Source organism: Lycorma delicatula, chromosome 6 (genome assembly GCF_047948215.1).
Source record: "Lycorma delicatula isolate Av1 chromosome 6, ASM4794821v1, whole genome shotgun sequence".
In the NCBI taxonomy this organism is placed as follows: domain Eukaryota; kingdom Metazoa; phylum Arthropoda; class Insecta; order Hemiptera; family Fulgoridae; genus Lycorma; species Lycorma delicatula.
In genome coordinates, this window is record NC_134460.1 from 76,019,683 (window position 1) to 76,036,591 (window position 16,909).

At 27.4% G+C, this 16,909-nt stretch overlaps 1 protein-coding gene across 1 annotated transcript in view; it reads left to right on the forward strand.

Annotated features, from left to right (window-relative positions):
• LOC142326682 (thrombospondin type-1 domain-containing protein 7A-like) overlaps nt 1-16,909 on the forward strand; it is a 534,047-nt gene that overhangs the window by 448,373 nt on the left and 68,765 nt on the right. Inside the window, exon 4 of the mRNA XM_075369298.1 lies at nt 5,658-5,830. Within this exon, the coding sequence (XP_075225413.1) occupies nt 5,713-5,830 (118 nt within the window). The 5' untranslated portion in view covers nt 5,658-5,712. The remainder of the gene's footprint in view (nt 1-5,657; nt 5,831-16,909) is intronic.

A 16,909-nucleotide genomic window follows, 5' to 3' on the forward strand; every position in this document is an offset into this window, starting at 1 on the left:
GTATCTGTTTGTCCAATTTAATTTCATGGACTACTGGGCTGATTAATTCCTGCACTGGTTAAAATTTTATTACTTCCTGAGCATTATAGGATAAATAATAATTACATCATTCTCCTTAAACCTGTTTTACAAAATTCTCAAACCTTTTTTTAGTAGCAATACATAGTGATATTCCATTAATAACATGTTTTGATTAAACATAAAGTCTGACTGAAAGAAAGCAGTGTATAAAGCATCCACCAAACTTCCTAAACTTTGTAATCATATTCAACGGGATCAAATACAAATTATCAATGTGACTGAAAACATTCACAACTTTTATAACCTCTTCTTTAAGTCCTCTTCCCTCTGGTTTACATTGTAAAAATACTAAACTATGACAATATTTGAACTGTTCTTTTTTTAAAATATGTTCTACATTCAGAGAAGAATAAAAAACATTGTAGGATCTCAGAGGTTGAGACCTATATGCTCCACAGAGACATCTCTTAACCTCCTTAAAAAAAAAAAAATGGTGATATTCAAACCATGATTTTTCAAAAAGTTCTGTTTTTAGAAAAAAAAAGTAATATTGTCAAATAGGTTCAAGCCCTCCTTTCAATGACTCACCTTCCAGGAGCCATTAAACAATTTAAAATATATTGGGCTATGTTTCTTCAGACTGTTCTAATTCTTCAGACCAGTAAAAACTTTATATTAAATTTGAGCTCTTTTCCTCAACCAGCTACTCTGAATTAATTACAGTCATTTTCATAACATAAATTGTAATTCTGTAATTTTCAAAACGCTTTATTTTTATGAATGTGTAATAACTCAGTGATGTCACAGAAATTAGGGTCTACTTATTTTTTGAAGTATTTGATTAATTATTCAAGTAATAAAAATTGAAACGTAGCAATTTCTTTTTAAAACTTATATTTTTATTGCTGAGTAAACAAAATCAATGGTGTTAATGAGGTCTTGGTCCACAAACTCTTAATTTGTGAAAATCTGATATGGTTCTTGCAATTAACATAAAATTGTTATTTGAGAAAACTAATAATTGTTTAAGTACAACATTGTACTTATGTACTAATATTATTCACTTTAAAAAAATGCTGATGCAAACAGCTCATTTATTTCCAATTCGTACATTGGAAAAAATTAATCAAATTTTATTTTATATCTATTTTGTCTTATGTATTTTTTAAGGGGAAAATATTGCTTCTGTAATTTTGTAATGCTAATACATGACCATCACCAGGTGATGCTGGGTTACATTTGTAGTATAACAAATAAGAACACAGAAATAAATTTTTGCTTAAATATATTTTACACCTACGTACAGAGTAATTTAAAGACAAACTTTTTCCAAATCCAAATGTAACATTTCAGGGATGGTCCATCCATTAGACTTCATAAAATTAAGTTAACTGTAAAAATTGGTAATTAAAGTACTTTTTAAAAAAAAAATTCACTTTTTAGGTGGATTAGTTCTGACAAATTTATCTCTTCTATCACACTTCATTGCAGCCAGTGTCATCCTTTGTTAGTAATTTATATTTATTCGTATGTTTAGAATGTATTATTTTTCAAAATGTTATGATTTTATGATGTTTTTTTTTTTGCTTTTATTTTTTTTCAGTCTTGCTTATACTTTTTCTGGTTTTTATAAGAAGCAATGCCATGTGAGTTGTTTTCAAACATTTATTTTTGTGCTCTATAAAGTGTTCTGAAAATTGTTTCTAGAATAATCTTTCTGTTTTTCCTATGCAGTTTTTTCACATTAATATTGCATATTTTCATTATAGGATGGGTAACATGTATAATAAATAATTCAACAAATTATGTTAGTAAAATGGAAACATCTTTAAAAATTAATAAATAAAATACAGAGTGTTTCTAAAATGGTGAGATGGGTATATTTTTTCAGATTCTACTTGTAAAACTGAACAAAAAATATCCTTAGGAAAAATGGTAAATTTTCCTTCATTCTCCCCCTGACCGCTTTTTATTATTTTTATATAAAAATTTATATCTCAAGTTCAAATAGAGGAATCACATTAATATTTAGTAAGAGTCTTGGTAATAAAGTTTTAAAATTAGCAAAAAATAGGACTTAATACCTTCGCAAATAACAAAATGGCAGCCATGTTTATTTTTGAATCTGTTATATCTCCATAAATATTAGATTTATCAAAATGTATGTTATTGGCTAAAATATTTTATTTTGAACAAAATGACATTTTATTTTTCAAAATCAGTTAACAAATAGCTATGAGTTATGGCAGAAAATTGATGTAATTTTGTGCCCATTTTCATGTCTTCCACTTTACATTCTATTCGATTAAATATTAATTGTTTTTATTTATTGTTAATTCTATTATTGTAAATTAGTATCAAATTAAGTAATAATTTTCTCACAAAAAATTTAATATTAAGTAACAAAAAAAACAATTGATATTAATTTTTCACTTTTGAATAATTTTACACAGCGACTATTACCATCATGTTAACAATGTAAAAATGCAATGCACATTATTTAAAAATAAAACCATATTATTTTAAAGTAATTTAAACACATTGTTTACTTGTAAGTGTTTAATATTCAGTGTCATTGGTTTATTTTTTAAGTTTTGTTGTTTTATCATCATGGAGTTTGAATAATCTTTGGCGGAAATGTGTGACATGCATTTAATGTATGGTTTAACAAACTGCAACAAGGCAGAAGCAAAAAGACTGTATGAAAACAGGTTTCCTAATAGACATGTGCCAAATGAAAAAACTTTTGAAAAACTTCACATATAGATTAGGAAAAAGGTTCATTTACATCAGGGAATCATGACCATGATAACACCAAAGAGTACTAGGACTATTATATAAGAAGAAGATGTACTAAATCGTGTGGAAGAATCCCCACAATTCTGAAATGTAATAAAAGTACACATTTTATGGCAATAGAAGAAAGTGTGGACCACAAAACTGTGTGGTGGATTTTAAATGGTAACTGTTTATACCTTTATCACTTGCAGCATGTACAGGGTTGATTGCTGATGATTTTCCACATAGATTGGCTTTCTGTAACTGGTTTCAAAAAACATTAATTGAAAACCTTTTATTTTTGGCAAGGAGTCTGTTCACAGATGAAGTTTCTTTCAACAGGGAATGGTGTTCAAAACTATCACAACCAACATATCTGAAGCGACAAGAATTCTCTCGGTACCTTCTAAAGTAACCATCAACAAAGATTTTCCCTGAACATATGGGTTGGTATTTATAATGACTATCTTTTGGGTCCTGTCATTCAATCATTTAAATGGAGAAAATTAATTGTTCATTTGACTGAAAATTTTCCACATTTGTTGGAAGACCTACCTCTACAATTAGGAGGAAATATGTGGTTTCACCATGATAAAGCTCCAGCACATTTCAGTCAGTTGGTATCAGATTTCCTAAATGAAGCTTTCCATGAAAAATCGATAGCTCGCAGAGGGCCAGTGCCCTGACCTGTCTGATCACCTGACTTAAACCCTCTTGACCCCTTCTACCTGTAGGGCCATTTGAAACATATTGTTTATTCAACCCCAATACTCAACCATTGAGGATCTTCAACAAAGGATCCAAAATGGATTTCAAGAAATTAGGAATACTCCAGAAATTTTTGAACGGTTAAGACAATCTCTCCAAAAAAGACTGAACACTTGTGTAATTTCTAATGGTGGACACTTTGAACATTTCCTATAGCTTATAACAATTGTTAACCGTTTATTTAAAAAAGAATTCACCTAATGTTTTACAACAATTAACATAAAATTATCACAGATAGTTGTTTTATTTATTTAATTATTAGGTGTATTATTGTGAGAAAATTTTACTTAATTTAATACTAATTTACAATACTAGAATTAACAATAAATAAAAATAACTAATATTTAATCAAATTGAACATGAAAGCGGAGAACATGAAAACAGACACAAAATTACGTCAATTTTCTGCCATAACTCGGCCATTTGTTAACCTATTTTAAAAAATAAAATGTAATTTTGATCAAAATAAAATATTTTAGCCAGTAACATACATTTTGATAAAACTAATATTTATGGAGATATAACAGATTCAAAAATAAACATGGCTGCCATTTTGTTATTTTTTGCTAATTTTAAAACTGTATTACCAAGATGCTTATCAAATATTAATGTGATTCCTCTATCCGAATTTGAGATATAAATTTTTATATAATAATAACAAAATATCGGATAGGGGAAGAATGAAGGAGAAACTGTTATTTTTCCTAAGGATACTTTTTGTTTAGTTTTACAAGTTGAATCTGAAAAAGTATAGCCAGCCCATCGTTTTAGAAACACTGTGTATAACTGAAAAATAACACAAATGATTACTACAGAATAAAATCTGTCTATGTAAAATTTTGATACAGTCATTTTATATACTAAATGATGAACAATCAATAGTGAATCAGTTCAATATTATAATTTCTGATATTTCATTGTTGGTGATGAATGTTATCCAAAATTCTATTTCAGCTTCTGACCAGAGTAAAGTTATGAAATGATTTAACAGATAATACTATAGTTGTACAATGAACAGGACCGTATAATGGATAAGTGTTTATCTTTCTGTAGTACATGTTTTCTGATTACAGCTAGCTGCCCCTGTTATTCTTTAATATTATCAGTACCTTCAGAAGTTTCATGACTGCTACTTGTTGCTAGATTCAGACAGACTTTCATTTAAATTCATACATATCATTCTCATTCATCCTCTGAAATAATACTTATGGTGGTTTCACGAGCTAAACAGAAAAAGAAGAAAATATTTAGATAGACTAGCTATTATTATTTGATGGTTAGAATTAAAAACTCATCATCCTAAACTCAGATATGTCCACATATTTGTAAAATTTATTTCTACATAAACTGCTTTTTATTTTTTCCTCTGTGACAGTACTAAAGTGGGAGAAAAAAATAAATAATGCAGTAAGTGTAAAAATAAATTTTATAAGTAATTATATTTTGGAGCTAGATTGCAATTTCCTAAATTATTTATTTACCATGTATATATATATATATATATATATATATATATACATATATGTGCAAGATGTATTTGTGTGTATATGTGTAACACATTTTGGGAATCATACTACTGTCAATTTTTTTTTTCATTTGGGTTATAACTTGCTTGGTTGTTTATTTTATAAACGAAAAAAAAATTGTTTGAAGGCGTAATTGTCCAAATATTTGTCTTCAGCTAGACAGCAATACATTAAAATATTACAGATGCTACAAATACTGTAAATACTCTTAAACTACACACATACATTTAAATGCATGTGTGTAATTCAACCAGTCTAAAGACAGTAAGATTAATTGAAGTCAAGTAATAAAAGTACTCCATTAATAAGGAAATCCAAATTCTGTAAGCAAAATTATAGCTTAATTTATGTAATCAACTTATTTTTTATAATTACTTTTAATGTGGAAATAACTCTATAACTTATATTAATTTATAAGTTATATAAATAACTTCATATAATAATAAAATTAAAAATGGTTAAAAATTATTTTATTTCTTTGTATGCATAATCATAATGTAGTTTAGTTTTTCTGTATCATTTTATTATTTGAACTACGTATAATCTTTTGTTTTTTTTTTCCAGGTCTGAATGGCAGAGATGGTAGTACAATCAGGATAGTTTTGGCAGGCAATTGAAAATGTATATCAAGTGTGTTAGTGTATCTATTATTTTTGTCACTCTTGCACTGCCATGTTATTCTCGCACTACATCAAGTACATTCCCAGACAAAGATACTCAATATACATGGAGAACAGGTAAGTTCTTTTGACTGTAATCATTTGTCATTAAATAAATACATTGTGTACGTATGTGTAAGGGCTATTCATTCAATAATAATTAAAGACATATTGCTGTGGATGCAAAACAGTTGGTAAGAGGGTTATGATACTTTCAGAACAGTAAGTTGGTAATACTGCGATGATTTTTGATCAGCTGTTTAAGTAAAATTATTTTGTTTATAATTTTAAAATCTCATTTTACAATGACGAGTCAATTGAAGTTTGCAAATTAGTTGAATAACATGTAGTAATCAGATTTTTGCTTTTTGATGTTAAAAAACAAAAAAAAAAAGATGGGACAAAACAACATGGGAAAAATTGTATGAACCACAGAAACTTTTACAAGTAGGTTGAAAAATTTAAAAACAGACAAACTTACTTGCTTGTCAGTTACTGACAAGCAAATTCTAGACGTCCAATTGAAGTTTCAACTCCAATAATTGAAACTCACATAGACTCAGGAAGACCGACGAATTACAGTTGAGATTATAACTGAAAACTTATAAGTGAGTGTTAGTACAGTTTACAACATTATCACCAACATACCATAAAAAAAAAAATGGTACATTAAAGTACCATAAAAAAGTGCAAGATTGCTTTCAGGACAGTTGACAGAGACTATAATTAGACAAGACTTTGTTTGTGCACAGATATGAAACAATGGTATCAGCACGAAAGTTAAGTTTTTTGCACAGTATTCTAAGCTGTGATGAATTCACCATTATGAACTGAAATCAAAAAGATAAAGCATGAAGTGGAAGCATGGAGTTCACCTTTAGAGAAAACTTTCAGACCCAGCCATCAGCAGAAAAAATCATGACGATTTTTAGGATGCAAAAGGCCTGGTTTTTGTCAATTTTCTAGAATTTCTGCAAAGAATAAACAGTACATACTGCAATGATATGCTTATCAACAATGAAGTCAAGATTATTAAAAAAACATCCTGGATCTAAGCACAAAGGCATCATTGTGCTTCATACTAACGCCTAGCCTCACGCAGCTAAGGTAACTAGAGAAACCATCTCATAGGGAAGTACTACCTCATGCAGTCCTGATTTGGCCCCATCAGATTTCCACTTCCTTCTTTTTTTTTGTTTAACCTCTGGGATCACTGTTATGTATTGCTTCGAGGATGAGATGAATGATTTTTAGCATGTATGAAAATGCCATGCCTGACTGGGATTCAAACCCAGGACCTCTGGATGAAGGATTTCCATTTGCTTGGTCCACAAGGAGGTGCTGCATGAAGAGGTTTAATGGTAATAAAATTGTCAAAGAAAATGTGCTAAACTGGTTTTGACATTAAAAAAAAGATTTCTTTGTAGCATGTACAAATAATTGACTCACAGATGGGGCAATTGTATTAATGTTACTGGAAATTATGGTGAAAAGTGAAAAAATGTTACATTGATTAAAAACCATTTTAGCTCCATAGCAGTTTGTGTTTGTTGAATGACCCTCACATTTGCTTATATACATGTATGTAAATATCCATGTTTACATACATTTGTATGCATTATTAAACTGATTGCATAGATACAAACATTGCACTGAGTATATACATATGTATATATATATATATATATATTCTCAGTATTCCAAGATCAATGTCTGTTATTGGTTATTGAATTTTGTTGACATTTGTGCACATCTCTTGTGTAATCGTTTCTGTTCTGTTATATGAGATCAAATGTAATCATAGGGCAGATCCCATCATAGAGCAGCTGTCACGTCTCCCACTAGCAGTGAAAATTGTTATTGGTTAAGGAGTTTCCATTAAATTTCTGTTATTCTTTTTTTCATCTAATCATTCTAAATTATAATTCAGTATTACATATGGTTTCAGAGTTATTATATTTATTGTTTAAAATAATAAAAGAAGTTCTTAGATTAATCAAAATAAATGTTCAACATAATGAAAAAATTATTAAAAGCGTTGAAAATAATTAGAAGAAATGTACTAAAGCACTAAACCATTCAATGAATTTTATAATTCAAAGTTGAAATTGTGGGTTTCTTAAACATTGACGATGTATATAACATTTTAATTTCTTATTTTTTATATATAAACATCTTTAAATATCTATGAAAAAGAGTAGAATGGAAGGATCTGAGGTTATATGGTTAGAATGGCTGAGCTTCTGTCAGTTTGTGTACATGTATATGTAACTTAGAAAAAACAATTCGTTTGTTATTGCATTTGTCCATATTCCCCTCTGTATTAATATCTCAAAGACAAAAGTATAAAAACCATTTAGCACCAAGAGTACAGAATTTGATAATGCTTTTTACCTTATGCTTATTATTTTTTCGGTACTTACGTATTAATGCCACCGCAGCTACAGCTTTATTTAAAAACAAAGTAATCAATCGGATTTCGGTGGAAAATGGGCCGATATAGAGTTTAACATAGATTCAAAACAGTCTCTCTATTAATTTTAATAAGTGGTTAATATTTATTTATTTTATAAATATATAACCAAACTTAAGCTACGCTCGCTTCACTCGCTAACCTTGACTAATTAACAGGAGTGTTTTGATTATTTAAATAATAAATAATTGCAATAATTACTGAATTTATTAAATAAATATTCAAAAAATTACGGTGTTAACTAGTCAAGGTTAGCGAGCAAAGCGACCGTAGGTTAAACCATTTATTAAAATTAATAAAGAGACTGTTCATTTTCCACCGAAATCCGATGGATTACTTTGTTTTTAAATAAAGCTGTAGCTGCGGTGGCGTTAATATGTAAGTACCTTTTCTTCTTTTATGTGGCTAGCCACATAATAAAAAAATTTTAATAGAGAACCAGATAATAAAAAATAACCACATTAGTATAAGTTGTATAAAATAGTGACACAGTTATATAAAGATAATATCATAAATAAAATTAATGCAGGATAAAATAATAAGTTGAAGATGTTAATTGGTAAAATATTTGAATACACCTGCAAGTATACAATAAAATAAGCATGCAGAAAATTCAGGTTTGTCTAATTAGTGTTGTTTAAAATCTCATCAGCAGACAAATTTTTATCTGTTTTCTGAAAAAGAACCTTAACACCTGCTATAATAGAACAAAATTATTTTGTACTATACTAGCTATAATAACACAATACTTTGAATCATTTATTTGTTACTGACTAAGAAACATCTAGATGAAATATAAAAAATTATATTGATATCACTATATTGTAATTTCTACATCTGCATAAAAAAACATAAGATAATATAACACATTTTTCAGATTCATCAACTAATTACAACCTGACACGTTTCATTGCACATTATGAAAGTGGGTTTTTTATGTAACAAACCCACTACAACTGACATACACAATATGTCTAAGTATACTGTTCAGCACAAAAATGTAGCTTTTTCACACATGTCATATTACCTAAATACCCACTTTTCACAGCTGACAAGTACAATGAAGAACTCAGTGAAATAAAACAACTATTTATCCCCTCTTATAAAGTATATATTATTTTAAATGTAGAAAAAATAAGCAATACACATGTAATGCTAACAAACATAAACCAACATTCATACAAGTTTGCTAAAATTTTCGAGAAAGAATATTATTGTGTTCTTTCCAAAACAACATATATATAATATACAACATAATATCTCAAAATAAAACATACAATGACATAGGCAGCAATCCAGGTATATCAAATTTAAACATAGGTTGCAGTGATTGTATTAAATTCTATACAACACAATAACATTTTTTCAAATCACCTCATAGGAACAAGATACATACAAAAACATTTACTATAAGATGCAGTATTTACAATAGCATGTGACTCAAGGTCTTAGCACAGTTGAACAGTGTAAAATTTCTTCTGAATTTGACCAACAAAAAAAATTAAGTGAAGAAACAGAACATATACATTGAATGTATTATTGCATTTCATTCATAAGGGGTTTCTTATCCTTTTTGAAACAGGAACTATTAATAATTGTGTTAATAGGCATAGAGAAGGTGCTGATAATTAGCTCTGAAAGGCCATTAGAAGAAAAGCTCTCTTTATTCTGAAACTGAATGATTCTATGTTTAATAAACTTTTCAAGTGTTGTCACATTTCTTCATACTGTTCAACAGATTTCTTTCCTTACAAACTTCTAATTTCAGAGTGGACTTTTTTTATGTATGAAAGCAGTATGCTATGCTTTATATAGAGTTTGTAAATGAACTAAAACTACCATTAATTTCAGTAGAATATTTAAAATACTACTGTTTTAATAAGCAAATATAACTAGTTGAATTCAATTTTATTATACATTATTATTTTATTATACTGATTACCTGTTTAGAATCTTAATTAATAAATTACGAATTGAGTGGGTAGAATTCATTATGATCAGTGATTTTAGTTTAAGATAATTTATATAATAATTGATTTAATGTGAGCCTAATCTGAAGGACAGTTAAACAATGTTTAATTCTGTTTAGAGTCACTAATTAATTTACATCACAAAGGATCAGTTTACAAATTAAATTTGACTAGTTAATTGCTTGATTATTTTGAGAATAATATTCATTCCCTGAAGACTTCAAGCCTTGCTGCCCTTATTGAGAATTATTTCACATTGTATTCAGATACATAAAGTTTAGTCCATGTAAAGTAAGCACTTTATTCAGTTATCTAATTTAAAATTAGACATGATGACATTATCTCACGTAAATGTTTGAATTCTCTTTCTTTTGTATTTAATTTGACTAGATTATACCAAATAATGTAGTTGAGACGATACTAAATGTAATACCTAAAACCTTTTCTTAAAACTTACACAGTGAACAAGCCAATTCTGGGCAGTATGGGAGTAAATATTGAAAATGCAATGTAGAAACAATGCATGATAATTTCTTATAATTTGAAATGCCTTCATTTTTATAATTATGTAAAATTAATATGCTAAAAATGTGTCCAGACTGTACCTATATCATCAGCTATATTTAATTTCTCCTCACTGTAAGGTGTAAGATTGATATGGTCGTTACCTTAACATACATTATATCAACTTATTCAGCCTTAAAGATAAATGAGGATGATATATGCTGTCTTATCAACCTTTATTGCTTGAAGAAATAAGATTGCATGTATAATAAATATGAGATACAAATGTGAATTGATTCACTTTTATGGAACATTTGTACAGTTGCTATTTATAGATCCTACTTTCGTATAATTTTTTTATTTATTTAGAGCCTCTAAATCTATATATACAAAAATGACTGTTTTTGTCTGTCTGTATGTCTCTTATGCCTTCCTAAACCGTTCATCCGATAGCGATGAAACTTTGGGGAATGGTTGGACGCATGCCAGAAAAGGTTTCTAAATTAGTTTGGACCCGCTAGGTGGCACTGGCGTCGAGATATTTCAAAAAATTGTATTTATGGTCCGATTTGCCTCATATTCAGAATACATGTTACTTACATGGAAAGAATTATCTCTACAAAAAATGAATCTGCTAGGTGGCACTGGGGTTGAGATATTTAGAAAAATTATATTTATGGACTGATTTGGTTCATATTCAGAATATGAACCAAGACTATCAAAGAACCAACCATCAGAATATGTGTGTCCACTAAAAACCAAAAAACTAATGGACTGATTTGCGTGCGGGCAAAAGGGAAAAAGGGGAAAACAGAAAACAGGGAAAGGGGGAAAAGGTGGAAAGAGAAAAGGGGAAGACGAGAAAGGGTAAAAAGGAAACTGGGAGAGGGGGAGGGAGAAGGGTGGAAGGGAGAAGTTGGAAAGGGAAAAGGGGAAGGAGAATAAGTGAAAGGTAAAATTTGTGAAGTTCAGTTTTTAATTTTTATCAAATTTTCAATTGTGTTCATTTAAACTCTCTCTCTCTCTCTCTCTCTCTCATATATATATATAGCAATAGCAAAGCATTGCCGGGTCTGCTAGTTATATATATATATATATATATATACAAACAAAAAATAAATATATAAAATGTAATACAAGTATAAGAAACCTACTTATTCAGTCATTTGTAATAATATAACTTGGATATCAGCACTCAGAAACACAAGGTTTTAAAATCTTGTGTATTAAAATAAACTTCTGTCTAATCAAGTGCACCGATATAAATAAGTTTTAGCTAAACTAAGGTAATATATTTCTGCTTATAATTATATTCAATTAAATATCTGAATTTGTTAAATTGTATCTTAAGTTTTACTTTGATGGGTTATCACAGCAATAATTTTATTTTTGTACTTATTCACAATAGAAACTTTTAAGGGCATGATTTTGATAAACTTCTAACTTTATAAAACAGGGGATTACAATTAAAATAGATTTTAAATTGCATAATATGTAGTCTTTTTCTTTATTATTTTTTACAGAATTTTTTTAATTTATAACAGAAAGATACAAAATATATTACTTTGAAGTTTTTATATGTGCAAGTGTGTTAAATACCTTAACTTTTAAAACTTTTATCTGTTAGGGAATTGCAAAACAAATTAAATTGACCACTTTTAAAATTTTCTAACTACTGTCAAAAGTACAATATTTGGACAGAAGTATGTTTTGTTTTCATGCAATAAATAAAAAAAATTAATCGTAATAATTATGTTAAAAAAAGAATATATAGTCTTGCATTCCAGAAAGCCTTAGGTCATACTCAGTTATCAACTCTTTATGTCATCCCCACCATGCTTAAGTAATGAATGTGAAAAACTCAATGTTTCAGGAGAGCTAAAAAACAGTTTCAAGTTAAATTTTAAATAGGGTCATCATTTTTATTCACTTATTCAAGATTGGTCTGATTCCTTATCTCATTCTTTGTAGATTATATACATTATTACCTTAGTTGAGCATTAATATTGTTGTAAAATAAATTAAAATAAAATTTGATACTCTGCATTAATGTAATAATTTTAATCTGTTAATAAACTGAAAAGTGTAAATTATTAATGAATATACCATATTCGTCAAGTTACTTCATAAACAATTTTTTTCTACATTTTGGCAGCTAAGTTTATTCTATTTAGTGAGGAGTACTGATAAAGGATTGCAGGAATCATTAAATAATTTGAAGTTACCAAGGTATTGATTGATAAGTTTATTACAATATTTGAAAATTTAAATAAAGGTACAAAACATTACAGCAGAATAATAATTATAAGAAGTAAACTGAAATATATTAAAATATCCAAAAAGTACAAAAAGTTATAAAAATATGTCAGAAAAATAAAATTGTAAAAAATTACAGTTACACCATTTTATTTTTAAAAAATCTGACGTGGACACCACATGATTTCTTTGAACGCATATTAAATTACATATACACATTTTTTTTTTAAATGAAAAGTATATAAAATTTTATTTCACTTTTTTCATATTTTTTTTTTTTTTATATTGTTATTATTAAATTAGTATTTATTGTAAAACCTTTTTTTACAATCAGAGGTTAATTATTATAAAATCAATATATTTAAATAAAAAAAGGAGTGAACAAAAAAAAAATGAAGTCGGATTCGAACCAATGTACCTTCCCTTTGTAAAATCCAAATATTTCATTAATTAAACTATTTCATTTGGCTTTAACTCTGGAACTAGCCTAAATATAAAAATTTCCAAATATAAAATAAAATATGTCAAAATATTTACATTGATCTTCAGAATTTACGATAACACAAGAGTTTTGGACTGATTACATAAATGATATGCTTAGCAATACAATTTATATTTAAAGGGATATGCTCACATATTATTGTTTGTGCTTATAAACATGCAACCTTTGTTAGAAAAAGATTAAGAAAAATAATAATTCTTAAAATGTAATAATATTTGCTTGTTTTACAACAGACTTCTGTGAGAAGCAGATATTTTCATTTAACCCAGCATAATAGCTTGCAAATAAGGACATAAAAAAGCATCAACTTCCATTTTTAATAAATTATCTAACAAGCTAAAAAATCTTCGACACATTTATTAAAAATTTAATTAATAGATTTCCTTTTACAAAAAACGTATTACCCTTGATGAGTTTTTAAATAATTCTAATAGGACAAACCTTTATTTTCTGCACATTTATTTAATATATACCTGAATAACTACTCAAATATTTTATCAATTAATGCTTTAAAGTTGTTACTTTTTAAATTATTTTATCCATTTATTAACTTTGCATAGCTGTATAACAATTATTTTACTTAAATATTTTTTATACATTAATATGATTATACCACTCTGTTCAATATTCATTAATTTTGTACTTTGTAATGATGTTCTGATCGTTGTTTTTCATACTTTCCCTTGAATCTTCAAGGCAAATACTGGAGCAAATTGTTCTTGATATAAATGAAATAGGCCACTCATCATTACTGACATATTTGTATAACGTTAACTATGTTTTGGATTTGAATGAAGTATTTATTTATTTTTTATTATATGAACACTTGCCAACACCTTAGAAGGCTAATTTTATTTATATAAATTTGGTAGCCAGTTAAGAATTTAAAAAAATGAATTGTTTATTTATATTAATCTTATTTTATTTACTGTATTACTATTATATATTTTAGTATTATTTTGTGTAATACTACAGTCCTCTAAGACACTTTATAGATTTGTTGGAAAAAGGTGAGATTCTATATCTAGTTATTAAGGATATTGAGAAATTTTATTGGCAGCAATGTATAATTTTCTCATTTTACAGTTTGTGTTATTACTATTTCATTCTTAGTTACAGTAATAATGGTAGTTGTGTTACATGTATATGTTTGTGATTCTATGTTTTCAACTCAATAAAAGACTTAATTTGTTCTGTAACTTGCTGAACCTAAGTTAGAATAATTTCAGTTAAACATGAATTTTATCAAGTATACAAGAAGGAGGTGCTATATCAAAATGATATTTGTATTTATACAGTCAGTTCAAAAAGACAGAATCTGTAGTTTCTGTTAAAAAACAGGAAATTACTTGGAAGACTAGTAGCATCAAAAGAATCTGTTAAATGAAAGTTTGTCATTAAGGAATCTTAATAACCCATTTGCATTAAGGTTTTTAATTACTAGTTAAAAAAAACAACGGTTACATGAAAGTTCTTGAAAGGCTTCACTAATATCCATATAAAACTACTTGTTACTAGGAATCAAACCATTTATTAGAGAAGCATATTTTCCATTTTGTAATATATAACTTTGGATAAAATAAGTAAAAACAAATATTCTTAAATGATGAGATTTTTACAAATGAAGTTATTTTTCACTAAAATGGATGAATTGATAGAAACAGTTCACAGATGTCCATAATTAAAAATCCAAATATGAATGTAAATTTTTATCTTGGTGTGTTAATAACATTTACTTTTGTATCATTTACATTTCCACTTACCAACAATTTAAAAAGTGTAAATTCTAGTAATTTTGGAGCTGTTACTCTATCTTCAGGGATTTTCTAAAAGATGTTAATTTAAATTTAAATCAATAATCATTTATAAATTAAACTGTTATGTTCATAATAGTCGGTTGTCAAGAATAAAATTAATTCGTACATCAATAAGACAGTAACGTCATATTTATAAGATGTTTGTGACTATTTAATTTTATTCTTGACAACTGACTATTATGAACATAACAGTTTAATTTATAAAGGATTATTGATTTGAATTTAAATTAACATCTTTTGAAAATCCCTGAAGATGGGGTAACAGCTCCGAAAGTACTGGGATTTACACTTTTTGAATTGTTGGTAAGTGGAAATTTAATTTATACAATTGTATTAATACCAACGGTGACAAATGCTTAGCAAATTAAATCGAAACATTTATTTTACTGATCTGAATGAACTTGAAAAAGGAAGTTGTATTTATTTTTCAACTAGATGGGTGCACCAATAAATTTCAATTTAATAATTTGCTAAGTTCAAATGAAAATGTAATATATTGAAATGAATCCATATTCTGGCTTACTGGAAGTCCTAATCTTGTAATTTCTCATCTAAGATATGTCAAAAATATTGTTTATACGCTAAAATTATGCAGTCTAAATCACTTAAAAGAATTAATTTCAAGTAATGCAGTAGATACCTATCTTAGATCATTTGGCCAAAAATTGAATTTTAGTTGACGTTTTCAAGCCAAAAATGGCTCGCATATTGAATCTTACTGATTATGAAAAAATTGAGATGGGGAATTCAATAAGTAATTAAATAAAAGAAAAATTATTTTTATTTAATTAATATTTTAATTTATCCTGTAAAGAAATTTCAGTTGCTAATTGCAATCATGTGTAAACTGCTGTTACTGATTTAGACATGCACTTCAGTAGTTTGGAGTAGGGTATTGATGTTGAAAAAATTTTCAAAACAAAATAAAATTTAAGGATAAAAGCATTATTTTCATAACCAGCATTATTATCAATTTATAACAAACACCTAGTACTTTGTTCATTAATACATAAATAATCTCTTTGAGTCTAGCATTCTAAGTTCATTCCTTTGTTCATTAACTATGACAAGCACCTTTGATACTCACAAGTGCTTATTTCCTCTTGACAATAGCTATGAAACTGATAAGCTGGGATAACACCATTTAATTATCCTACATTACTTTAATTCAATTATCTAACAGTATAAAACATTATGAATTTTATTACAAACATAAACAAAGATAATTAATCAAAACAATTTTCTGTAAGGATTGAAAGCAACAAAGAAATAGGATTCTCATAACGGAGGAAAATATCTTTGAGCTTTAGTCATTTTTGTAAAAAAAAGTAATTAAAAAATGTTGTTAGATTAATAAATATCCAAAATTAAAATTTATTCCTTTTTGCAGCTAGCAACATTGTTTTTTAGTTGTGTGTTAGTTAATTAGTTTTTTAGACCTTTTTGGTAATTTATACTATCCTTTGATAAAATAATTTTTGAAATTTTCAGTTTATATTTGTTAAAATAAGGACTTTTATCATAATTCTCATCATTTCATATTCTGTTCAATATTTGATACAGTGAGCCTTTTAAAATGTGTTTATTTCTATCCCCCTACTCATTACATTTCAATTTTATTTTCCTAATGTGTAT